The sequence below is a fragment of the Cyanistes caeruleus genome, chromosome 2, assembly GCF_971803275.1.
Source record: "Cyanistes caeruleus chromosome 2, bCyaCae1.hap1.1, whole genome shotgun sequence".
In the NCBI taxonomy this organism is placed as follows: Eukaryota; Metazoa; Chordata; class Aves; order Passeriformes; family Paridae; genus Cyanistes; species Cyanistes caeruleus.
In genome coordinates, this window is record NC_141702.1 from 53,809,231 (window position 1) to 53,836,597 (window position 27,367).

At 36.7% G+C, this 27,367-nt stretch overlaps 1 protein-coding gene across 4 annotated transcripts in view; it reads left to right on the top strand.

Moving 5' to 3' along the window:
* The window catches only part of LAMA2 (laminin subunit alpha 2), a 336,473-nt gene that overhangs the window by 119,548 nt on the left and 189,558 nt on the right, over positions 1 to 27,367 (top strand). For all 4 annotated transcript variants that reach the window (XM_086877039.1, XM_086877040.1, XM_086877041.1 and 1 more), the window contains exons 5-12: positions 887 to 1,066; positions 3,194 to 3,283; positions 5,450 to 5,567; positions 7,247 to 7,425; positions 9,093 to 9,192; positions 17,243 to 17,403; positions 20,969 to 21,109; positions 22,508 to 22,681. In XM_086877039.1, coding sequence (XP_086733165.1) covers positions 887 to 1,066; positions 3,194 to 3,283; positions 5,450 to 5,567; positions 7,247 to 7,425; positions 9,093 to 9,192; positions 17,243 to 17,403; positions 20,969 to 21,109; positions 22,508 to 22,681 — 1,143 coding nt within the window. The remainder of the gene's footprint in view (positions 1 to 886; positions 1,067 to 3,193; positions 3,284 to 5,449; positions 5,568 to 7,246; positions 7,426 to 9,092; positions 9,193 to 17,242; positions 17,404 to 20,968; positions 21,110 to 22,507; positions 22,682 to 27,367) is intronic.

Here is a 27,367-nt window from a genome sequence, read left to right on the forward strand (position 1 = left end):
AGTTGATTCAGAGCTAATGTGTGCCATGACCAGCTACAAAGACAGGAGGGGAAGAAGATCTCTTATTTTTGTTTGCCTTACCCTTGATGCTTCAGTTGAGGTTGGAAAGTTTCTATGAAGGAGCCTCAGAGCTTACCTAGAAGATTTCTAGGCCTTAGGATAGGGCGGGCAGAGAAAGGGGGAGGTAATCTTTACAGATACCACAGTGTAGGCAGAGAGTGGAAGTGTCTTTGGAAAAACAAATGCTAAACAAAGTTCTCAGAAGTGATAAAGACTATCCTCAGGGACCTGGTGAAAATTGTTGCAACCCAGGAAATTGTTTCACCTTGCTGAGAAAAAGATTCAAAGAAGATGTGTAAAGAGAAAGTGGGAAAGGAGAGGTGCTTATGAATGCTGAGTTTGTCTCATCTAGCCATTGTAGTTTTCAGTATTTCAAAAGTTCAAAAGCCTTTTGATGATGATCACTCCAAGAGGTGCAAACTGACCCCTGTTGAATTCTGAATCCCATTCCAAGTATACATTCCCTTAACTCAAGATTTCTGAACCCGTTTGGTTGTATGATTACCTATTCTCAGACTAGGAGAGAAGTGAATTGCCTGCAGCATGGACACTATTTTAGGGCCTGGGTACACATACACAGTTTGTGCTTCAGTCTTTTTGTAGCTGATGACTGTCCTTTGCTCTAAATGTTTTTATTATGAAGACTCTTCATAGCTGAGGCCTGTGGACACATGTAATATTTTGGGGAAAATGTACTTTCAAATGAAAGAAGTTATTCTGCATGTACAAATGCATTAACACAATGCCTGTAATTATATTTGTTGGCCTAACTGTGACAACATTGATGTAATGTAATGTAATCCTTACTGCTTTAATAATTCTTCAGATTCACACTTCTCTAATTAATGGACGACCCAGCGCTGATGATCCATCACGTGAATTACTGGAATTCACCTCTGCTCGCTTTATTCGCCTGAGATTCCAGAGGATACGGACACTAAATGCTGATCTAATGATGTTTGCACACAAAGATCCAGCTGAAATTGATCCCATTGTTACAAGGAGGGTAAGTTCTAGCAAGGCAATAGAAAGGCACATGTTGAAGTTCTCTTACACTTGTAAGTGCTGTACCTGCCTTTGTTTGCCATAGAGAATTTTGGGAGATGATGATTACCTGTTGTTATCTTTCAAAATCCCGGTGTTGGAGAATTCCCTGTTCACTCTATTTTGTTATCTTTTCTAGAGCAGAATTAACAATTTTACCTTTTCTGCTTAATGGTGTTATTGACATAAACACCCAGATCCTTTGACTGAAAACATTTGGATGTAGGTATTTGGCAAATGTTTGCTGTTAGTATCTCTTGCCTCTTCTACTCAATCCTTTGCTACCTTTAATATGCCTTGAACACTCCCTTTGAGTAGAATTTCTAATTGTACTATAGTAGTAAGGCCTGAATGCAATGCTTTTAGTATTTTCGTATATTGAGGGTAGCAGTAAACACTTTGTGTTTTGCTTTAGCATAAAAGAATGGATACAGCATTTAAACTCTCACCATACCCATACTCTGGTCTCTACCACTGTGCCCTGTGTGTGCACATGCCTGTCTCTTCTTTCTGCAGTCTTTAATTCCTTTCTAAGCCATATTTCCCTGTTGTCCTGCTGATCAAATGTTTTACATATGTAAATGTGTGTATGCAAATGTATTATTCTTGTTTTCCTCTGATTTTTCGACAAAGCATTCTTCAAAACTGATTTGAGGGACTTATGTTCCTTTTTGTTTTTTCGCCTAACTTCCTCTTCCTGCTGGTCATCATATTATAGTGGTAACCTACACTTTCCAGAACAAAAGTAAGACCTGTTATGAGGGAGGAATATCATTACTCTTGTCTGTAATTAATATCATTTCATAATGTCATGTCAATGATGAATAAGTGCTAATAAAATTTTCTTCTTCTGTTCTCCACTTCTGGTTTCCATTTCCTTGTCTAAATAGAGAATGCTGGCTGTTTCTGAAAGTTTGGAACAAGCCATTTTGTTTTGAATTACAAGCCCAGAATCCCTTCCAGCTGAGTGCAGTTATTGCAGCCTCACTAATCATGAATACTGTGTGTTTATGTAAAAATGGTCATTTAGTAATCTGATTCTAAGCAAATAGAAAAACAGAGTTGAATTACACTTGAAAAATTACTCCAAACTCATGAAAACTGAGTGCAGGATGATACACTGATTTCTTAAACCAGCAAAGAACTGTAACTTCTGTGTGGCATGTCTCCATGAGGCTGTCCTCAAAGGACCAAGGAGCAACTGAAATTTGCCATCCCTGTCAGGAAACAGAGGGTAGCCACAAATTTTTCATTTTCTTTGTGTTGGAAATTTTACTGGGACTGATAAGAGTTCTCATTTTGTGTGATATATTTATTCATGATCTGATAAAGAGGTTGAATACTGTAATAGCAAAATTTGCAAATAGCATATGTTTTGTTTGATTAGCCAGCTGTGAGCTTGTTGCAGGACCCTTGCTGAAACAGAAGGCAATGAACGAGATTCAGTTTTCACAGGCTTTGTGATATAAGATTATGAATATCTTTCTATCCTACTTTCTGCTTAGGGCTCTTAATCCTTACCAAAGAAAAAAGAGAAATGGTCAAATGGCAAAAAAACAGGTCAAAAATACTTCAATTTCAGTAATAAAGACTGTTTCATGATCATTCAAAAGGCCAATAGTGAAAAACAGTTCTTCTTTCCACAGTTCAGTGAATGCCCAAATTAAACTCAGCTAAGGTGAACAAAGGTGTTTCATAGGCTTTTTCCTAGCTTTTCTCCTCTTCCCATCATCATGCCTTTTCCTTTTCATATTTTCTGAAGGGAATAAATTCTATAGCATTTGACTTTTCATTATCCCGTGTGCATATAGCCCTTTCCTATTCTCATGTTTTTGTATGCTGTGTATAAATTGACATGGCTTTTGTGACTTCAAACAAATGGAACTGTGCCAATTTACACCCTTTCTTTCACTCAGCCTGAATCTGTTGATCAAGACACGGCTTGGATTACACTGTCTGCTATATTTGTAATAGATCAAAAAAGAAATAAAACAGGACCTGACAGTTTTGTCACAAGAAATGAATTCTGCGGTTTGGCACCTGCATTTTAGAATCCACTTAGCAATTCAATTTCTGTTTTGTCTTACAGTATTACTATTCTATAAAAGACATCTCCGTTGGAGGCATGTGTATATGTTCAGGCCATGCGAAGGCTTGTCCACTGGATCCAGTGACCAATGTATGTATTTTTTATTTTTTATTTTTCCTAATGTGCCTTATTTATAGGCTGGAACATGAGGGGGAAAAAAAAAACAACCCTTATATTGATATTCTTCAGCATTCTGTGAATTTATGTCTGTTTTTCACCTAGAAGAACCGTTAGAAGCAGTGCCAGAATGAAACAGTGCTAGCAGCCAGAATAATAAACATTCATACAGTGTCAGCAGAGGCTTTCCTGAAATGAAGTAATAGGTTTCAGATAATTCATATAGGAAGTTTCCTAGGAAAAACAGAAATCTGGGTTACACCATGTAGCTGCAGAAATGAGCACTAACACTCTTTCTTTTCCTTCTTGATGTTAATCAAGATGTTGCCTAAATAATTGTCAAATATTTAATTGATGCTTGCAAACACATGATGGCTCTCGAATGGTGCATTGGCTGTGTTGGAAGTATCAATTGAATGATAAGCTAATCTAGAAAATCATGAGCTATTTATATCTTTCAACTTGTAACTCTCTTTTTTTGCACATAACCAGTACAATCAAAATATAACCAATACAATTAATACAGAAATATAATTTGTTACTGATTATCCAACTCTAGGCACACATTATCACTAATACTGAATTTCCTATTTATTCATACTACATGCCACAGTGTGGGATCTCTCCATATACTACTCACTTAAGTAGGAGCTTTACAGGATTTAACTGAAAATCTTGTTTGTATGTGACATTAAGCCATTATGTAGGAAATCATTTAAAGAAATGACAAAATCTTATAGAGAATACATTTAGAGTTCTAAGCAATTTCTATGAATCTTTGTAAAAATTGAGCAAACTCCTTGGTTTAACCCTTCTGAGAGTTTTCTGTAATGATAGGTACAGCAAGTGTTGAACTAGTTTCAGATGCCCTTAGTGGTGAAAGTGCAGCATTGTCTCTGTGCCATCTGATAGAATCAGGCCTGCCTCGGAAAATAAGTGCTGCTACTGAGATCAATACGTACTTCAGATAATTTAGCTACTAGATAAAATAAAGCCATTTTGACAAGTGTGATGTCCTGTTTTGCACAACGTCAAATACGTATCTGATGTTGTCTGACCAGTATAAAAAATACCGTATGTGACATAGCTCAAGCCAGAAGAGATTTGGAGGTTTAGCTTTCCAGGGATATTCTTTAGACTGAGCATTGCCAAAATAGGCTTATCAACATTATGACTGTACTTGTTAGAGAAAGAATCTTTCCCTTAACATTACAAGGAGCAAACTTTCTGGAACATATTGCCATGATTTTCTGAAGCAGTCCTTGAGTTAGCTTTGTTTTGCAAGATTTATGCTTTGTCCTGTAAGCCATGGAGTTTCTCTGCCTAGCTGGTTTGACCTTGTACGGCCTCACAAGGACCACAGAGGATCCCCTCCACTAAATAACTATCGAGAAGGCAATTTTTACTTTTCATTTCTTCAGACTGTGGGTGTTTTACTTTTTTCAAGCTGCCTCTGTGGCTCAGGGAGTTTGAGTGTTTCTTACAGTAATATTTTCATGCTGGGACTAAGGTGATCTTGTGGGGAAAGTCACTTTTGTAAAGGGACTGAAAGGCTGGACTTGTGCTCATCTATTATTACTTTAAACACTCCTGCTATCCTTCCCATAGAATTAGTTACACAGTTGGAAGGTTATATGATAAATTGACTTATCCAGTCAAAAAATAATAGCAAAGTATTAAAAAAAGGCAATTTGTATTGCATCAGCCAACAGAATTGATTTCATTGTGCAGCAGCAGAACTGCTGTATCAAAGGGAAGGGTGGAGAATGGGTCGCTCCTTCAGGGGTCAGATCCATTTTCCTGTATCCAAAGGCTACCTGTACTTTGGCTTATTTGTTTTATTAGGGAACTTTCCATCCTCCTTTATCCAGTTGGAATTAAATTCTCCTGCATTCTTAGATTCTCTTTAGATTATCTGGCCAACTATCTTCCTTTGCTTTGTGGCTGTTTTCTTCAGATAGAGCTATAGAAGTTAAACGTACTTGGTGAATCCAGGATACATAAATGAATAAACAAAGGAATTACAGAGTAGAGCCATTCTTAATGTTTTCATAATTTGCACTGGAATGCGTATTACATACATGGACAGATTCTTCAAATCATCTCATTGTGTAAATATTTGTTTTTCTTTTCAATTAGAAATCCGTCTGTCAGTGTGAGCACAACACATGCGGAGAGACATGTGATCAGTGTTGTCCTGGTTTCCATCAAAAGCCGTGGCATGCTGGCACTCTCCTGCATAAGCATGAATGTGAACGTAAGTTGAAGGCAGTACAGGAGAAAATTTATTGCAACTGCTGCTGAAAACTGAAATTGGGTCCTATGTGATTTTGCAGTTAATTTGGTTTCTAACCACATTGGTTTGTGAATGGCATTTGATGTGATGTTATTCACTTAATTAGACTGACTCAAAAGACTTAGCAGAAAAATTACATGTAGAGTTGTGGTTTTATTGAACTCAGGGTATTTTATTGTAACATGGTGATATTTCAGGAATGCTATAGTAAAAAAAAAATCATCTTGTGTAGTTTTTATAATCATGATGATTTTGTTTTGATAAAATAACAAGGCTACACCCCGGTAAGTACAAAAATCTCTTTACAGGTTTTTCATTATATGAAACTTTACTGGCATGATTTCTTATAAATGACACTTTTATATGTTATAATGTTCATATTTGCTAAAACAAATTATTTTCTGTGCTCAAAATACAAGCTGAGTGTCTGATGTTCTTTAACAGAAAATACAATGTATCTAGTTTTCCAACATGGAATGAAAACATACCTTGAAATATCAACTTCCCACAGGGTGGGAATTGAATTTTCAGATTTATTGTAGTAAGGGTAGTTATAATTGAACTTTAACGTCTTACTTCCAAAGGTCACATACCACTATTTCTGAACATAATAAAATCTAATGCTCCATTACATTAAGGGTTTATTTATTTGTAGGATTTCAGCTATAATTTTATCATGAGTGATTAAAAATAAATAAAAATAATCAGATATGCCCATACTTAGAATAGCCATTGCTTATTTGTGTCCTGTAAGCTTGAGTTACAGAGATCTTTGTTTTAGTTGGGTCTGGGACAGTCTGAACTGGGAATGCATTGAAGAATGAAAGCAGGGTACATTTAATTTCATGTTTACTTTTTAAGAGACATTTACACCCTGTTCAACTCAGTGAATTGTTGTACTGTCTTGGTGGAAACAGTTCGCTGGGATCTGGTTCAGATATAAAGAGAATGTCTCCCCACAACGTTGGAGAGCTTAACATTGATAAGCTTTGAATTTCTCTTTGTGATGGAATGAATGTTTTAATACCATGGGGAAAGGGATAGTGAGCTACCTCATTTTCACTGCAGCAGATCATTAGATTATCTTCCCGTATTTGGACCTGAAGTCTAGAGTTCAGATATAAATGTCAAAACATTTAAGACTGGGAATCCCTTTGTTCTGCCCCAATTCTTGTATGCATATGTGCAAGTGAGATGTTTTTAGGATGCCTTTCAGCTTTTATTTGAATTACTTTAATTTACTCATACCATTGTGCTACTTTCCTCATAACTCCTCTTGTACTTTAATTTAGATGACCCTCTCATGAACCGTATGTGTATGCAACCCCCAAAATGTTTCCTAGCTATCAATTTTAAACAGGAAAAAAAAGTCAAACAAACTAAAACAAACCAGGAACATCATAATTAGACTGTGTCTGTACTCCTCAAGACAAAATATTGAGGAGAAAAAACACAACCAACATAGAGAATTTCAGGCTGTGTTTGTAATGGGACTGCGTTGCCTTTCACAAATGAAGTAGTAAATGGATGTTTGGGCATGCTTTTACAATATACACAGAACCAATGATAAAATATTGAATGGCTCTTTTCTGGGCATCCCCAGTGGGAAAATATTTGCTAACTCTTTCCTTCTCTTTCAGCATGCAACTGTCACGGGAAGACTGAGGAGTGTTACTACGATCAGGGTGTGGCAGACAGAAATGAGAGTTTGAATATCCACGGGGAGTACCTCGGGGGCGGAGTGTGTGTGAATTGCTCAGGCTACACCAGTGGCATAAACTGCGAGACCTGTCTGGACGGCTACTTCAGACCAAAAGGGGTAAACACCTGCTCCCGCCACCCTGCGCTGCAAGGCTTGATGTTCAAACCATCACTTCAGCGGGGCAACAACTTAGGTTACTAAAAAGAGTTTGGACTGCCATTTTGTGAGGGTTAACTCCCAAATCTGACAGTGCAGCGGTTGATCTTCATTGCTGGAAATGTATAAAGTTAACGCTCAGAGAAATAGGAAAGTGAATTGTGTTAATATGAAGGAATGTGCTTGAGGTCAGGGCCTCCAGCTAGTATTTCAATTTCATTTAAAAGAGGATGTGGTCCTGTAAACAGAACTTTTGCCTCAGTAATGAATTTCAAGTTTTATTATCAAAGTTCAAAGAAATATTGCTATATTTTATATTGATGAAAGAGAGAATGTAATTTCTATTTTTTAAATGCAATGTAGAATTAATCAGCACTGAAATTCTGTAGTTTTTCTTGAATGTCTTTAAACTTCAGTGCAGTAGAAATTGCTTTTTGTATTTCATCATATAAGACTGTATTTTCATCTAAGTGGAAGCTGTCAAAAGATGAATCTTATATGAGGTTGTATTGTCAATATGGGCCATTCCTGTGCTTTAGACAGCTACACTATTAGCCTGTGCTTGAATTGTTTATATTTCATCTGTATATTTTCAGTTGGGTAAATAATAGCCTTTAGTCTGATTGGTGTTCAATCCTCAAAGAGAAAACATCAGCAAATAGCAGTAATTACGTTTTCCCTGATAGACTAGATTTAGCCTTACAAGTTGAGTAAAGGAGTACTGAGAAACAATTTCTTCAGCAACATGGCACTTATTGATTTTTTTTTCCTCTGTTTTAAGTTATCATCCAGCTAAAACGCATTTGATATATATGTGTGTGTCTGTGTAGTATATCCACAGTATGCATATATATCTAGTTCATGCAGAACTTCTAATTTATATTCCTAATATGATATTAGACCAAGGTTTAAATTTGGTTGAGGTAACCTCTCAAGAACAAAAGGAAATTGTTCTGTTGTTTAATGGAACACTTGTACATTTTTGGTCTCTTACTGACTAACTAACATTGGTTAGTTTTTTGAATCATGCTGACCAGAACAACTGATCTTGTCAGTATTGCTTTGGTTAGTAAATGCTTAAAATCTACTCATTGCATTTATTGATTTTAATTATATAAAGTTCCGTTACAATCTTTACACCTGGTATTTTTTCAGTTGAAGACATATTTGCGTCTGTGTCACTACGTATTTTTAAATAAAAACCCCAAATTTAACTTTAATAGAACCACCAAACCTCGAATAATTTCTTTTGGAAAGAACCTCTGAGTCCAATCCTTAACCTAACACTGGCAAGTCCACCACTAAACAATGTCCTTGAGTGCCACATCTATGTATCTTTTAAATGCCTTCAGGGATGGTGACTCCACCCTGTTTGGTGCAGTCCATTCCAGTGTTAGACAACCCTATTTGTGAAGAAATTTTTCATAATATCCAGTCTCTGGTGCAATTTGAGGCCTTTTTTTCTGGTTGTAGTCTGCATGGACTAAGTTTATCAACTGTCTCATTTTTGTTGAAGTGTAAGCCACCTACACAGAAACCGTTCTCTCTTACTTTTTATTTAAGTTGTAAATAAAAGTTTCCAATTATTGAAGGTAAGGTTTTTTCTTCTAACATCTTTATTTTTATAGGTATTGCCAGATAACCCAGATCCCTGTCAGCCATGTTCCTGTGATCCAAATGGGTCTTTAAATGATACTTGTGTCAAGGATGAGAAACATGTGGAAGGAGGTAAGATCCCTCAAGTATATGGATGTTAAAGATGAAGTTCAGCAACGGTCAAAGAAATGATGAATCATATTTTTGGTATCTTTAACAAGAAAAAATCACAGAAGGTTTGGTTTTGGTTTGTTATGGTTCTTTTTTTAAATTTTTACTCATGTAAACAGTAATCCAGCCAAATTTTGTTGTTGTTTTTGGGGTTTTTTTGTTCTTGTTTTTTTTTTAAACTCATATTCCCACTTTGTTGAGGCTTCTTTCAGATTCATGGCTGGGAAACTTGTGTATTTTTGGAAGAATATTCCCAGTGGAAAATATTGAAGAATTTTGGCATTAAAGAGCTTTCTTCTTTTACCATGGAGATTAAAACTCATGCAACAGCGATATTATAATATCTTTTCCTATTTAAGCATATTTCCATTTGAAATCTAAAAAGTATTCTTGAAAGGTATTTATTTGCTTTCTGTGTTATTCATGTAAGATTACAAGATGCTTACCATAGCCCTGTAAAAGCTGTCTTCACATAGACAATGAACTGGTCATTGGGCTTTAGAAGCAATGAATTGCCATATTTTTTGGTTCTTTCATTGTAAAACATGTGAAAATACTGTAGGAAGATAACAAATCTCAAGGTCGGTTTTTAAGAGATTTATAGATTGGGCTAATTACAATCTATTGATGAGACGTAGCAATCCTTTAAAACAGAGATCAATAGAACATAAAAGCAACATAGCAAAGGTGCAAAGACAGGGTCCATAATCTACTGTAATAACCATGTACTGATTGCATCAGTTCAATAAAATGATACTGATTTACTGTCCCAGGGGTATCTCTGCTGTGTTAATCTTGGCCCGCTGAAGCTGCCCACTCCGCCACTCTCTCACTGCCCTTCTCAGCAGGACAGGGGCAGAACAGAAGATGAAGCAGCTCATGGGCCAAAGTAAAGACCAGGAAATCATTTGCCAGTTATCATCCTGGGCAAAACAAACTTTACTTGGGGAAAGTTAAGTTATTGCCAATTTAAATAGTTTCAGGTAGTGATAAGCATAGACAAATATTAAAAATACACCTCTTCTGCCACCTTATTTTTTTTTTCCCCCTGACTCAAACTTACTTCTTCATTCCAGACTCCTCTTCTATCTCTTCCCCCACTACCGCAAGTGATGCAGGGTGATGGCAAGCAGGAGTCATAGCAGTTCTGTTCTGACAGTCCTGTGTGCCCTGTTGGGAGCTGGCTGTGTCTAGCGCAGAGCAGCCCTATCCTTTTCCTCACAGAGGCTGCCCTTGCAGCCCCCTCCCTGCTGCCAGCACCTGGGCATGGATACCCAGTGCAGTATCACATGCAGGATCACATGGAGTGATATGAGAGACAGTACCAGCAGAAGGGAAGATGAATCCCAAAGCTGGCAAAAACACAGCAAGACTCTCCAATGCCTGTACCAAGCCTGCAGGTGAGACTTAAACAGGTTACAAATGACAGATAGTGCAACAAAGGAACGTCTTGGACTGTGATTTTGAGATGGGGAATGATTAATTCCAAAAAACGTGATGCCCCACTTGCATGTTACACAGATGCTTGGTCTCTCACTCCAGTCCTTGCTGCAGTCTCTCTTTTCATACCTTTTCCAGCCCCTGGTGTGGGTCATCCTCCTGGGGTGTGGCAGCTGATCAGCACTTAACAAGCTGCCAACTCCTCTCTTGCAAGAGGAAAGCAAAAAGAGAGAGACGTTTTTCCATCTAGTTTCAGTAATGGTGTCCTTAGGAGCTCTCAAAATGTCTTATGCCTCTGAGCATTCGGCAGATCTAAACTATCTCATAGTTGCTCTCTAAATCTGCTTACACTTTCTGAATCTGACAAGGTGGTACTGTGCTTTGACACCTTGCTATGTCTCGTTCTGCGTTTTTAGTGCTATGATCTTCCTGGCAAATTCTTCTTTTGCCTCATTTCTGAGTATCTCTAGGAAGAGAATCAAGCTCCTGTTTGGATTATAAACTATGTTTTTCTAGAAAATCAAGAAACATGTCATGCTAACATGTTGAAGGTAACATCTTGGATTATTTTTCTGCTTTTCCACCTTTTACTTTTATAGCAGTAGCCAGTCCAGCTCATCTGGCCCCAGGCATTCAAAGAAGCTGTGGAATGCTCTAGTTTCTCCAGTCCCAAAACCCAGAGATTGTTTGTTCTCTTCACTAAATGAAAATTCTCATCTTTTTCTGACTTGATTGTAACCAGCTTCTCCTCATCTTCCTGAAACTCCCTCATGCTGCTGCAGTTAATTGGAGGCCTGTTGCTTTTGAACATGTTAATATCTGTTGAATCTGCTATTAGCAACACATAAAGAATTTTTTTTCCTTTATTCCTTTCTAAACTCATTGATGCCTTCTCTTCCCAAGTTATTTACTGTAGAGGTTATTTTGTGTGTTTAAACTATTTATTCTTATATGTGACAAGGACAATTGTTGTTTAGATAAAATTGTTGTTTAGATAAAACTGCCATCATATATGGAATTCCCTCCCCAAAGTAGTCTGTGCATTTGTTCTTGAGACCAGTTGTCTGTGTCCTGCCCAGTCTTGGAAGTCTAGTGAGAAGCAGACACTTTGCATTGTCTGGACAGTAGCCAGAGGATAATTTTGATATCCATCTTATTGTTTGCCTGTTTTAAGACCACAACAACAAAAATAAACCACGTCTACATATATCTGGCCATCACAGCTATTCTGTCTACAATGGACTTGCTCTTTGTTCTTACTGTTTATTTGCCTTTTTTTTTTTTTTTTATTTTTTTTTTTTTTTTTTTAGTTTTACTAAATAAGGCTCCACACATTCGGAAAGCTGTTTACTTCTTGCTTGGTCACATATTCGTGACTGTAATGCCTTATTCAACAAAAAAAGACAAAATAATTCCATTTGAAAGGAAAAGCCTTTCTAATATTTCTTTGAAGAAAAGATTGTTGTGGTAACAGAAGAGGTTGTTTTAGAATCAAGAGTGAGTCTGGATATAATTTTTAGCATAAAACTATCCTGAAAACAGATCACTTCTTCCCATTTTTCCCGCTCGCATTTGTATTCAGTACACTGATAGTGTTCGTTTTATTGCGTGCTGCTCACCCTGGGCAGCAATTGGGTTTGAAGCACTGGTGAGTGTTCATAAAGGAAAGGGTGGAAAGCATGATCTGTTTGAAGGAATCCATATTCACCAGTAAACCAGAATGAACACTCTAGGTGGGTTGAAGAGTCACTGGCTGGTTGGATGAGGATAAATTATTTGCTTGGTGTAGGATGGGAATATCCTTTTCAAATGTGTGCTAAGTAAATGCTTTGAAAAGGTAAAAGACATTAAAATTAAATGGAAATATGATAGTAAGGAACATCACTAGGGATATAGAGCCACTGTGAACAGTTCTCAAGTAAAATAAAGCTGGAGGCTGTACATTCTCTGTTCTTGAATACAGTAGGTAAGCGGCAATTAAAATGGAAAATTGTAGCAAATACTATAATAACTGGTGCACTGATGAAGTGCATCAAGAGGATTTAAATGACTGCATCCTGTAGTCATAATCAGGTTTTGCTGGATAAGAGAAGGGTATAGAGAAGCTGCTTTATAATATAGCATTCATTGTTTCAGGAAAGAAAGCAGTATTGTTGTATCTCATGTATAATTTCCATTTTGATCTCTTTGTCCTCACGTATCTCAGTCAATAGTCTAAAATCAAGTATTATTATTGCTTGTAAAGGGTATTTTTGATTTTGAATCTTCAAGAATGCTTTTTAAGTATTCTCTCACAAAAATCCTATATAATATGTTAGTGAGAAATATAAAAAAGAGAAGCTTAGAATCAATCATAAAATAAACTGATGAAGATGACTTTAGGTTTTGTAACTGAAAGGACATAATTCTAAAACTGAAGTTTTCCATCTGTGTTCAATTCATCCTAATTGCTAAATTTGACCATTGCTGATATTGCAGTTTTCCATACAGAAGCAAAGGTCCAGCCATTTAAAACTACTCTGTACTCCAGTAATTAAGGCTTTCTCCATGAATTGGTACTCTTGTTTCAAGCTGTAATGGCTAGATTTTAACAAATAGCCATTTTACCTAGATCTTAATCAGCTGCAAGAACTGACAGGTTTGGAACCTGGCAAAGTTTTGTGACTCAGTCTTCAAGGCATGCTATTTTTCCCCTGTTGCCTCTTTATGTACAATATAATCCCAATGACAGATGTTTATTTTTGCTGAAAAAGTCCTCAGACACTTTAGGGTAAGTAAGATCCAGACATCTCTATCTTTATTCAGGTTTTGTTCAGCATGCAGTCCCACTGACTTCCATGAAATTATTTTTGAAATTTAAACACTGTTGATCAGGAGTGAAAGTGACAGGAGGCCACTCCTAGAATCGCAGGTTTTTCAAGGATCTGGTTCATGCTTTTGCATGCATTTATTTTTGTGCAGTTTTTAAAGACTGCTAGGCTAGGAAAAACTAACTGGTAAAACTCAGATTTCAAGATGACTCATCCTCTAGGGTGCATTTTCAAAGCCTCTGTATGCTGAAAGACAGGACAGAAACTGATAATATACAGGCAGAAAACAGGAAATAACGGCTTCATCAAATAAAGCCCCATTCAAACAAGACCTGTGAAATCACAGACCAAAAGCAAAAGATGTCCTTCTTCTGAAATATCAGTTAATTACAACAAAAGCAAGAGAAAGACCTGAAATATCTGCCCTAAATTGAAAGTAGTCAGACTGTTGACATAATGTACATTACAGATGCACCACAGCAGCCTCATCAAAAATAACCAGGGGGGTGCTGAGAGGAGTTTGCACTCTGTGTAAACACAGTGTAGACACAGGGAGAGCTGAGATCTTGCAAGGGCTGTAAATGAAAGAAGGCATGGAGCCAAATCAAGTACACATATCAACATGTTCGAGAGCTGGAAGAATGTTTGATAGGTAGCAGTGGCCTCCCTTCCTCTCTCTCATGAGGAGAGTGAGGTCTCTTGGTAAGCGTTGTGCTGGGGTTATCCGTACCTGTGTGTGCTGTATGAGAATGGGGTGAGCTGGGCTGGTGACAGTAGAGTTTTCAATAATTGCACAGAAAGGAAGAGCAGGAAAGGGATCGTTCTTGTTGGGGAACTAAAAAAATGGATGGATTGGGCAATGGAGGAGAGACTATAGATTTTAGTTAGTATTTGGGAGCACCATACTGAGCCATGTAATTGAATTTGAGCTTTCTGAGGCTTGATTTATGAGACATGAGTTCCTGAAGCTTTAATATGAGGTGGTCTCACTTCTAAAGTCTAAAGACTTGCCTATGTCTCTTACTGCTGAACCCTGGAGTATAGCCTGCTATTTTCATTTGGAAGGAACAAAAGTTTCTCTGTTCCAGATTGTCCAGTTAGGATGCATTGACCCAGATTACAAAAGCTTGTGTCCTGCTGTGCTGCAGGGCCTTGATGGTAGCTGTTTGAGAGGAGAATAATTCAGAAATTTGAGAATCAGCTGAGCCAAAAGCATCAAAACCCATGGAGCACATCACTTTGAGATAGGAAGCAACAGAAATTTCATGCACTGAAATTCTGTATATAATTAGGACAGATCAAGAAGGTGACAGTTGGTATGATGTGCTACAGGAGATCAAAGTTGCTTCAAACTTAGAGTAGACAGATTGAATTTCACCTCTGTATAGACTAACAGATAATATAATTTAAAACTCCTGTAGGTGTCTGCTTCTTCAAATGGCTAGTTAGAGAAGCCATAAAAAGGCAAAGCACCTCTGGATTTATGCATGAGGGACTGTTTTAAAACTCGTCCTCCTGAAGGGCAGTCAAATTCAACATTCTTGTAGGAATGAGAATGCCTCCCTGAAAAACAACTTAATCAAAACAAGGAAATCTATAAAAGGAAAATAAAAATGAACGGTCCAAGACTGCTAATGGCAAGCTTAGGGTTTATAGACTGCATATTAGACATTCCGAGAAGATGCATTTCTCTGGTTCATAATTATTCAAGCAATGCAATTAAGCTAACAACAACAACAAAAAAGGTGTGTCTATTTAAACAATGTAAAAAACTCACTGAAAATCAGAAGTTATTTCTAACTGAGGATAATAGAAAAGAATATATATTGTGACAGGTTCCAGAAAGTCGTACTCTTAATAATAAATACACATATTTTAAGGAATAATTTGATTAATACTTAGATGTTGCTAAGAGGTACTTTTTCAGACACTTCAGAATCAAACAGACTGCTAGAGATTCAAATGCAGTAGAAGATAAATGTGGTTTAGGTGTAATCTACTTAAAAATGGACATTCCAAGAAAGAAGGGGGCACAGCAGAAAGGTTATATTAATTCTTTTTAACAGTGAGTAGAATAGCTCAGGGAATTTCCCACTTGGGAGTCTTCATTCATGGGGACAAATCAGAAGAACTGCCTCAAACAGAAGTGTCAGATTTAGAGCCAGCTGATAAATGCAGAATCAAAATTTGTCAGGCAGATAGCATATTTATCCATGGCTTCAGGATGAGTTGAGTAGTTGAAAATTGAGTTGCATGAGGCATTAAATATAGCTTATAATATTTTTTAGAACAGACATTAATATTAAATAGACACTGTTTATCCAAAAGAAAGACAGGATGTTCCAGGAAACTAGAATCAGAAGGTCTGGTTTCTGTTCCATGGAAATTACTAGAATTACAATAAAGGATTTATTCCATTTCTCAAATGTAAAAAATGGGAAAAACCCCAAGACTAGGGGTTTTATGTAGAGGACAGTCTGCCTTGTGAATCTGTTTGAAGGATTAAATGAGTATGTGAAAAAAGGCTCATTTGATTAATATTTTATTTTGATTTTCAAAAGGTTTTGACAAGATCTTTTACCAAAATCCACAAAGGAAAGTGTAATAGAATAAGGAGAAAAGGTTCTTTCATGTCTTAGTACTTGGTTAAAAGGATAAATGGACCATTTTCACACTGATGATCAATATGAACTGTTCAAAATATTCATATTTAACCTGGAGAAGGGATGAGTAGGAAGGTGACAAAGTTAGCAAGTACAAAATCTTTCAGCAGAGAAAAATGTATGAACTGCAAAATGTTCAGAAGGATCTCAAGATAGTCAGTGGCTGGGTAGTAAAATAAATGATGAATTTTTGTAGCAATTACAGGGAAAGTAGAACACTGAGAAAAGTAGTTCTACTTGCATACAGTGATTGCGGTGATTCCTGAATTAGGCACTACCAGCAGTGAAACAGTTCTTGGAATTACCTCGGACTGTGCCTCAGGTCTGTCAACTCAGTTCTGTTTCAGCAGTAGTCAAGAACATCAACAGGGCCTTAGGATATATTACTGTTCTTTTAAAAAAACAACTGAAAAAAAATCATCAGAAAATCCAATCTGCATTATGCACTCCCTTTTGAAATAATTTATAAGAAATGGAAACAGTGCAGAGAAAGACAGCAGCAGTTTTTGGCCATACCAAGCACTTTCTATGTAGAGATACTGAGTAAATTTAGGAGTTCATGGGGTACGAATTAAGAATTTACTAGATGTATATTGAAATCACAGATACATGGATAAAGTTGAATGGTTACTTGCTCTTTTCTATGATATGACAATTAGATGGCAGTAAACAGAGATTTAGCAGTGTTTTTTTTCACACTATACAAGTGAAATGATTTAGCCAAATGTGAAATTCCCTGCCAGGGAGCCTTATGGATTCTGAAAGTAAAAGCATGTTGAGAGGCCTTTAGATGAATTGATGGAAGAGAAGGTTTTTAGGGACTGTTAGATGCAAGGAAGTAGGGATATGTTTTGATTTTCAAGATTTCTACTATGCAGATTTCTGGAAACTCAGAATTCAAATAACTGTATACTTGCCCTATTCTTACATTGCTCATTCTAGCCTCTCTCAGACGACTCTGAGTTATAGATGGTGGTGTGAGCAGCAGTAAACACCCCCTTACATTAAACCTACCAAAGGTGTTGCCTTGAGCACTCTAACACGCATATCTGACAATAATAATGACAAATGAAACATGTTTTCTCCCTCTTCTCATAGATTTGTTGCCTGGTTTCTGTCACTGCAAGACTGGCTATGCAGGAGAAAGCTGTGATCGCTGTGCCTTGGGTTATACAGGATATCCTGACTGCCTGCCCTGCAACTGCTCCCTTGAGGGCAGTGAAAATGATGATCCTTGCATAGGTCCCTGCATCTGCAAGGTATGGATGTCGAATTCTTCTGAGCCAAGGATACTAATGATACTGAAAGATTGCATTAATGTTCTTTTATTATGCCAGAGTATTCCACTATTTTACCTAGCTGTGTTAGTATGTATGTTAGCCACTTCTCACAGAACACTTGTTCTTGGTCCTACAAAATCCTACATGGTCTTTTGTCATCTCACAACTCACTGCAATCAACATATTTACCTAGGAGCCTGCTGCCAGTCAAACAAGTCCTTAGAAATCTATAATGAAGGGATACTTACAAAGCTTGTGAGTCATTTATTTCAAACTCTGTTCTCACCTACTGAGAAGCTATATGTTTACAATATTGTGGATTCTAAAACTAACCTGTAAATGTGATTTCAAAAAGAGAAAATGAAGTGACCTGATGATCCATTAAACCAAGGAGGTTTCCTTTTAGGAGTAGTCATTATGGATATATGACATTCTTTCCTGCATTGGGATGGTTGTTTTAGAAATATCTGACATGTTTAAAAAAAGAAAATCTATCCTTTTTGTAGGATGAATTTCTTAATTTCTGGGAAGAAAATTTAAGAGGGTTTTTCTCTGTATGCCATTGGGTATTTCCCTCAAACTATATCTTGTTATTATATTGAAATGAAAAACATTTTAAAGCACATGCATCCACTTATGCCTAGCTATCAGAAAGGCTTTAAAAATGGTTGTGCTTTCTAAGTCACAATCTAGTAAGTGGCCATGAATATGCCCAAAGGACAGCTCCCTGTACTGTGGATCAATTTTTCTTTACTGTGCTTGTGGGAATTCCCTTCCAAAATTTAGTTAGCAGAATTAATCACAAATGAGAATTTCAAAATACTTACATGACATTCCTAAATACAGAAAAGTACAAGAAATGCTTCAATCTCATGCTGCAGACACACACAAAGCTTTGGTTTGACAGGTGAATAGCATAGAAATCTACTCAGAGAATTAACCTTATCTTCGCTTTATGTAACAGCCACGTGCTCTCTGTCAGAAAAAAATCATCCATATCACATTTCTAATTACTTAGCCATCAAGTCTAGAAGATCATAAGAGGATGATTTTGCTGTGTCCTGGCTTGAAATGGAGCTTTGATGAAGATGTATTATGCTAAATACCAGATAAATACTGCTTAATGATTCTTATGATGTTATTCATGTAAAGCCAAAGTGACCTGTTAGTACACGCAGACCAAAATGAACAAATAAGGAATAGAAATAATTTTTCCTAGCCCAGAGAGTTCTCATTATATACACTTTTCTCTCAGTGTTCATCTTTTGTCTTCTTTGTGCTCCTCCAATCCCTTTATAAGTGCTTGTGGGATAAAAATGATACCTTTTGTAGATAGCTGAGATACAAATGCATACACATTTAATTTCACTAGCAATTTTCAAATTCAAATCAAAGCAGAATATGGTCAAAGGGACGCTGAAATCATCAGATTAGTTATGCTTCATATGAAGAACAAAGTGGGATCTCTGGTTAATAGCAGGTCTTAGGAAAATGCTTCCTTTCTTTTAATCACATCTTTCAATTACCTATGATGGGCTGTAAATTTGCTAAAGATAGTTTTCTTGTAAAGGAAATTGCTGAAAAGCAGTCCTGACTGTAAGCAGCAAAATGCAATAAAGTGGGCATTAGATTGTTATCTTTACCACATTAACTAGAGTAAATTAAAATACAGAAAGGAGGGGGGCAACTATAAATGCCTTTTTCACTAATTATTGGAAGTTTATGAAGGTATATGGTCAAAGTCTCATCTTTGGATAGCTTAATACTGCACTGAAAAGTATTGAGAAATACGTGGGGTTGCAGAAACATTGTTTTATTTGCTGAAGGATTGGTTAGATCTCCTTTCCTACTCTGAGTTTTATTTATCTGTTATTCACTGAATTTGCTGCCTACTCAATGGAGTTCTACAGCTTTTACTCACAGATGATTGTGACTGCGGAGTGGGCAACTTTGCATTTAAACACATTTGGTTTGCAGCTCTCTTTTTATTTTCCCACTTCCTGCTCTGCACATACTAAGCACATCAACACGGTGTGAAACTTTTGGGACCAGTGTTCATATTTGTAGTTTTTTAAATAATGGGTGAGAATATCTTTGTGCCCAGATGTTGCCCACATTATTACTCACATGAAGCATGAGTAGCCAGTTAATTTTGACATACCCATGGTGGTAATATGCATTGATTAATCCCAAGATTTTTGGTGAAAATGTAAAAATGCCAGTCTTGAGATTCATGAGATGTTGAAGTTAAATGTAATTTCCTTATAACCTTGAGTTTTATTGAAGATATTTGTGGTTTGTTTAATAGTCTGTATATTACTGAAGAGGAGTGTAGAGCACAGCAGTAGAGACGGAGCAAAGATTCTATGCTATACATATTGTTACTGTAAAATTAGTGGTAAAAACATTATTACATTTTCTTTGTATCTCCCTTTTTTTCAAATTGTTGCTCCTTCCTGCACAATGTCTCTATTTTCTCTTCATTCATGTGTGATATGCTTTCTTCCCATACATCTACCTGCTTTGCCCTTTTTTTGCCAGGTTTGCTACATCTTAACCAGGAGGCTATCAAATGGCCTTCAGTGAATTTTCTTCAGAGCTGTGTATTTTGAGCTATCCTAGACTACACAGTGTGGGCAGGGTTTTTATGATGTGTTCATTCTCTGCTGATGTAAAGCCAACAGTTCAGTCTTGTGTGCATTCCACAGAGTGCTGTCTCCAGGGTTGAAGAGACTGTGCACAATACCTGTGAAACGGGGAGTATTTTCTGAACTGTGTTGGTGAAAATACTGAATTACGAAGCCAGCACCATATCATGAGCCTTCTGCCACACACACCATGTAGAAAACATAGCTTTAATTTTGCCTATAGGACAAATTGATTTATAGTGTAAGACAGTAGGACTTAATGTACAACATAAGCTTTCTATGAAAAGTATATGTACAAAATGCTAAGTTTAGAATAGCTCATGTATATTTAGTGCCTGTCTTCTTGCAGGGGACGAGTTTCCAAACCTGGCTGCATGGCTGGCAAACACATGTAGTTATGGAAAGAAGAAGTGTAGCCTGTTTAGCTCTTGTTTTTATCCTGAATTCAGCTATTAATGACAGATCTCTCATCACTCTGAGTGATTAGTACAGCTACTGCCACATACCTGTAGTTTTCATCAGCTGGATGTGCATGGATTTTGTCAGCCCTACCTACATACTACAGCTGTTGAGGTCGTAACATTGTCCCCTACCTCCTACCCCTCTGAGACTCCCAAGTGTAAAGGATATAAATTAGATTTTTACCTGAAATTAAGTATGTCCATTCCTAGAGATGAGGAATGGTGACTCTTTTAATGTCCGTATTTCATGTCCTATTAGTTACATGCAGACACATAGCACCTTTTACTGTGTAAAGGATTTGCTTCTAACATTAACAAATAAGTCTTTCCTATGAATGTCTTTAGAATCCTTCTGAAGAATAAAAAGCCTGAAGAATAAAAATGCCTAATTCTCATCTATGTCAACTGTAGTAATATTCTAATGTGCCTTTCCAGGAACATGTTGAAGGAGAAAACTGTGACCGTTGCAAACCAGGCTTCTTCAATCTTCAGCAAAATAATCCTGAAGGCTGTGAGGAGTGTTTCTGCTCTGGGAAAACAAACATCTGCACACACTCTGCCTTTACCTACAGAAGTGTAAGAAAAATCATACCATAGCAGCACATCTCATTGCTCTGTGTTTTTTGTGTTGTCACTAACCATTGTCACTAGGCTTTTTCTTATTAGAAAATCATGCATGTTCCTTGTGGGTCCCTTTCAACTGCAGCTATTAATAAAATCTATACAATTTTATGGTATTTTTCATTAATCCAGAAGAAAATGCTTGTAAGCTTTGTCTCTCTTCTTTGTGAGAAAATTCTGAAATAGAGCAATTAGAACAGTGAAAAGCACAAAAGAAGCTATAACAATAAAAAAATGAAGCCATATGCATAAACACAGTAACACAGTCCTGTAATGTGCATACATAATCACTCCTGAGTTAAATGCATCATATCCATAGGGCAACCTCTTTTCTAGGTAATTATTAAATTTCTAAACCTTAAGTAATTAAGAATTTGGAAACACTCAATGTACAACACACAGCTTAAGTAAGAAAAAGGAATGCCTTTCAGGGAGATTTTGAATGCATTTCTTTTTATGCTGCATTCCTTGGAAAGGATGTGAGAGGGAGATGAACCTACTCTTCCTATTTGCACTGTAGAAAAATGTCTTTAGCCTGCAAATGTACTCTAAACTGTAAATTAGTTCTCAACGCTCAGACACTGATGCCACTGAAACGGATGTTTGCTACATATTCATGCCTGTAGATTGAGTTTGGGAAATGTGTTCCAGGTCTGGATTTTGGCCGTATTGTTATGCTGGAAGTCTGCAAGTAACATCATATATGTCTAATGTTCTCATTTACATGCCAGCAACTGAGAAATTTTCCATTCCATGGCTGAGCTCATTTATTGTTCTGCTTGTATACGGGCTCCAGAAACCATCTTTGTATGGACAGTGTGCTCTTCACTGATGACTCATTTCTAGTTACAGGATTTCAGAAATTCAAATCCTGGTGCTTTCCAGCAACAAAAAGGTGTAAAAGTATAAAAAGTATATTTGGCCTTGTTAAGTTGTAAGGTTGTAGAATTGAAAAGTAGTATAAACTATGCTGCCTACATATCAGAAAGTATATATCCATTTTTCAGGTCATCTTCTGTACAATCTGTGATTGATATTATTTGTTGAAAGCTTGGAAAATATTTGTAGATAACTCTTGCACATATGTTTGTATGTTGGAATTTCCTTCTTCTGGACCAGGATGCAAATACTTGCAGTTATTTCAAACTGAGAAGTTATAATTCCCAGTCATATACAATAGGAAATGTTTGCCATTATTACTTCGTGTTTTCTTTGGTGCCTACACTGCTATTAAATCTAATCAGTTTTTTAAATAATGGAAGAATGACTGGCTGTAACTATTGAAATTATCAATGTCCTGATTCTTACTGTAATGTGGCTTTTATTTATTTATTTATTTTCCTATCATTTTAGATAGAAGACATGAATGGTTGGTATCTGACTGACTTACCAGGTCTCATCAGAGTTATCCCCATGGAAGAGAGATTTGATGGGCGTCAGCAGCTTAGCATCAGCAATGTGGCTGCGCAAAAAGTACTTCCACAGCTTTACTATTGGAGCGCACCCAGTTCTTATTTGGGCAACAAAGTAAGTGCAAGTGGTACTTGCCTAAACACTAATTAGATTTATTGAGAAAAAAAGTAAGTCTTTGAAGGAGGGTGGAACAGAGTTAGGATAAAATTGGTTAACTATTTGACCAGCAAAATTGCAAACAGAAAGGAATCACTTGTGTGTAGTATCCTTGTGAGGCAAAAAGTTAGGTAAACCAAATTAACTGAGTATCTTCAACCTTGAGCCCTCTTTGGTCTCCTGCTGTTGGGTGTTAGAGAAGTCCAGCTAGTTCAGTTCACAGCATTGGTTTTTGAATGAACTAGCTGGTATGTGGTTCAGGTTGGCCTGCTCTCTTCCCACCTTGTCCTCTGCTTTCAAAACCAGTTCCCTCATCTGCTTTTCAGAGATGTAAGTTGTGTTTCAGATGCTGTGGAGGTGTGTTGCAAAACTTTAGTGTTTGTCAGGAAACTTGTGTGTGGGGAGCTTTCTGCCCTGGAACTCAGAAAATGCTTTGTGACAGTTCTGATGCAGGTATTTAAGTCTGCATGTATCTAAGCGTGCATGTATGCACATATTCACGCCCCACAGGTTAATACCAAATCCAAAATACTTTCATGAAAATATCACTTTTTTCCAGAGACTAGAACTGAAGACTGAATGAGTCTTAAATGTGAAGAAAGCTTAACAACTTTCCATTTCCTGTAACCCTGATTATACTAAAACTTATCAGAAATGCTAACACTGGTGTATTTGAGCACATTTTCCTCTGTAGTCTCTTCAGGCTAGTCAACCTCTTATTTATTTATTTCTTCCTGTTGGCTGAAAATCAACAAGACAGAAGGTAAGTGAGCACATTGAAACTAAATAGCATCATTCCAAAGAATTGGGCATCCTGTTCATGGCCTATAAATTGTTAAAGAGAGTCAGGCTCACTTAGCTGGGCAAGGGGCAGTTTCTTCTGTAATATTGCATGTCTGGTGAACTTACCCTGAAATATGAACTGATACTTTTACTGACAGAATTTCATCTTGCTTCTAGTCAGTGAGCGAAATAATGGTAGGAATATGCACACATTATTTGAATGTGGAAGATATTTTTTCAGTGTAATTTGGAGGTCCTTTGTGGTTACTGTCAGATATTGCTGTATGAATGAAGCAATTTGCCTTAATAACTGAACCATATAAATTTTTGATACTACAATAACGCTGAAAGCACTCAAATTACCACAGTACATCTTAACTGTCATGTTGCATCACGTAAACTATAGCCATAATGACATGCCTAGGCCAGATGATTTATGCTATAGAAAGGGAAATGGAAATAGAATATTGAGAGTCCTTATTTGTAAACTCAATAAAGCATTTCTCTAAATAGCTGAAACTGAATAAAACCAAATAGCTGGATCTAGATAAATGCATCCTTCCTTGAGAATAACTGCTAGCTGTAGAATAATTGGTATGTCAAAGCATACAAACTCTTTAAGAATTTTTGTCTTAAGAAACAGAGAAAAAAATTAGGAAATCTTTTATCCAGATGCACACTTCTCTTGTAATTTATAAATCTTGTGTCACAGAAAACTGTCTCTCCTTTATATCACTAAAATATCTTTAATAATATTCCCCAAAATAAAATTGTATAAAGAGAGGTAGTAACCATCTTGCATTTCCAAGTTTTCAAATGCAGCTCAAAAACCTTATATTAAACAATTCTTTTAATATGAAATTGGCATGTCCTGCGTGTGCCTCCACAATGTTGACTGACATACGTGTGCTATCTGTTTGTTTTATATCCATCTCCAACTGTCTCTTTTGGAGGGAAAAAACATAGTAAATGGGATGCCCCTGTGCAGCCTTCAGCTTTTTCTTTTTCATCTAAATCTGGGTGGCACTGGGCTATGTGATCCTGGTCTTTGTGTCTCGAAGGAGGTATTCTAAATAACAAGGGGCTGTGGATGGTTGTTTATGTCAGAGTGGGACACAAACATGAACTTTAACATAAATTACTTTAACGTTAACAGGCCCTTTTAGTCTTCTAAATATATGTGCTGCTACCAGAACTTAAACTTTGTTGTATAAATTCAGGTAATTTTTTAAAAACTCATATAATATGCATTTGAAATGAAAAATTGAACAATGCTTTTGATGCAGAATACATTTGGGAGTAATCTGGAGAAATTTAATTTCTAGAAATAAAATACCTAGTGGATAATTTGAGAGAACTATTTAAAATGGCCAGTATAAAGGTTTTAGTAGGTATCATAAAGCAGTTTATATTCGTTCCTGCCTACCCTCTCACAGCCTACTGAACTAAGGATTGCAGAAATCATGAGGACTTGTTCTGTGTTAGACCTTCCAGTATCTGAAAAATTGCATTATTCTAGAAACTCTAATTACATTTTAGGTATTTGAAAACCTAATTTTCTTTCAGTTAGCAGTTTCTTAAATTGTTTTGACAACAGATCTGTAAATTTCTTTTAAATGTGTGTCCATGCTAAAATATTTTATGAATTTTTCTGAAAGTGTTATGAGTTATTGTATGATAACTTTTGATCAGAGCACTGAAAAGAAAGTAGAAAACAAATTAAAAATTAGGTACTAAACTCAGCAGGATAATGTGAAACGCTTGTTTCTTTAAAGTCAGTGCAGAAGGGTTAGGTGGGTGTGGTGTTTTGGGAGTCTACCATGACATATATACTGTGCCTCTTTGCTGCCTCATGAAGAAACAATTTGATAATCTGCATGATGAGCAGAAGCCCCTTATAATTAGGCAAGATTAAACATGATATTCAACATATCTAAACATGTGACACCCCTCCCCACCCTTCCATGACAAAAACATGAGAGGTGGCTGATGCCACTTGAAATTCTGTGAGGAAATTTCTATCTTTGGGTACATGCATTATTTTTTTCTGCAGCTGCAAGTTTTATCTTCCTTTGTCTGCCAAGGGCCAGTTTTATATTGTGAAGGTGGAGATTTACCTTGCCTTTTTTCAGATGAATAGGGTACTGCCTTTGGTCAGCAGTTGCAAGTTAATTCAGTCCTTAGGTGGAGTTCATCTTAGAATTCAAATCCCTGGACATTGTTAGGTCTCAATGCGCAGCACATAATATGTCCCCACCCACTCTTCCCTCTGGGCTTTGTCAGCACACTAATGCTGCCGTTACTCGACCTGCAAACAACGTGACAGAAACCCTAAACCACTTTTTCTCCATACCACTGTATGCATACAGACAGGCTTGGATTGAGACATTTCTTGAATCCAACCCTGTTTTACAGGAATCGTTTAAATTAGCTGTGCATCGTGATCCCATTCACTGTAAGTAAGGTTAGTGTAAGATGATCCTTCATGAAGTCAGAGCATGTTGTAAATTATAGCAAAAGATGATTGAATGTTAGGCTTTGTTATCTCTTGGAAAAGTTCTTGGACATCGTGTTTGTCAAATCTATAGACCTAAGCAGCCATATGATAGATATTGTTCTTTCTCTGACTTCTAGTTAAAACCAAGACAGCAGCTGAAAGTTTCATGTAGAGTCTGTGCATACAGAACAGGAAGGGGACTTTTTGACCTTGTCCTTTCATTTATTTTCGTATTATTTTATAATTAGCTATTTGCAAGTAACCTATTTGCTGAGTTCAGTAAGTCATTGTTTCTTTGAGTCCAGAAATGAAGACGCTGTAATAAGCCTGTAGTCAATTCATACAAATTTTAAAAATCTGTCAGCCTTTTAAAGGTACTTCACTTGTGGAAAACTAGATTGGGATAGAATGAGCAGTTTGTTTTGTGACATATAATATATTGCAGACTGCCTGGAATACCTCATAGGATTAAATATTGGATTATAAAATAATCATAAACTAGGTCCTCATGGCTTTTATGTTTATTTCCTTCCATTTGTTTTCATTTCTTAGGCAATTCTGATACAAAAGGCGGAATAATGCAAGCAAATTGCAGTCTATGGCTCCCAGTGGGGAAGGGATGGAGTTGAGACCCAAAACATAAAGAAGCGTAAATAATGCAATAATCAGCTGGAACTGAAATGCCAGGATCAATTGTCCTGAATTATGAATGCATCTAAGCCCAGAAAGCTTCACCTACTATTTTCATGGTTTCAGATCTAAAGATTTTTTTTGTTCATAGGACACAATGAAGTTAAACAGACCCTCAACTCCTTTACTTTAGTGCCTGCCTCAAAAAGGAAAGCAATCTCGCATAATAACTTTTGGTATAAATGGATGCAATACAAGTTAAATTGTAGTTGGAAGCTACTACTTTTACCATCAGTTGTTTTTGAAACTATTTGGCCCAATGAAAGTAATCTAGCCTACAAAATTCCTACACTCAGCTGTGTCAGATTCAGCCAACAGACTGATTTTTTTAAACATGTGTCTGTATTGCTTACATTGTCAGGGAAGGAAAGCAGTGCAGCAAGGGTGGGCTGGTGTGATCTCTGTTTTACGCATTTTTGTAAGAAAACACTTTATTTCAGCTGGTTTTATGGACAGTTTAGACCATCAATAGAAGACTTTATTCCCTAATGAATATGGGTTATCCAAATTTAAGCAGGTCACCCTTTAGTAGACTTGAAGTATCTGCTCACTGTGTGATGGTAAGGCCAGTACTTTGTGATGAATTTGCCTTTTTTATACCCTCTGCACATTAAAGTGTCAGCACCAGATTTGAATGTGTAGCAAAGCACATCTCCAAGCTTGCAACAATAAAT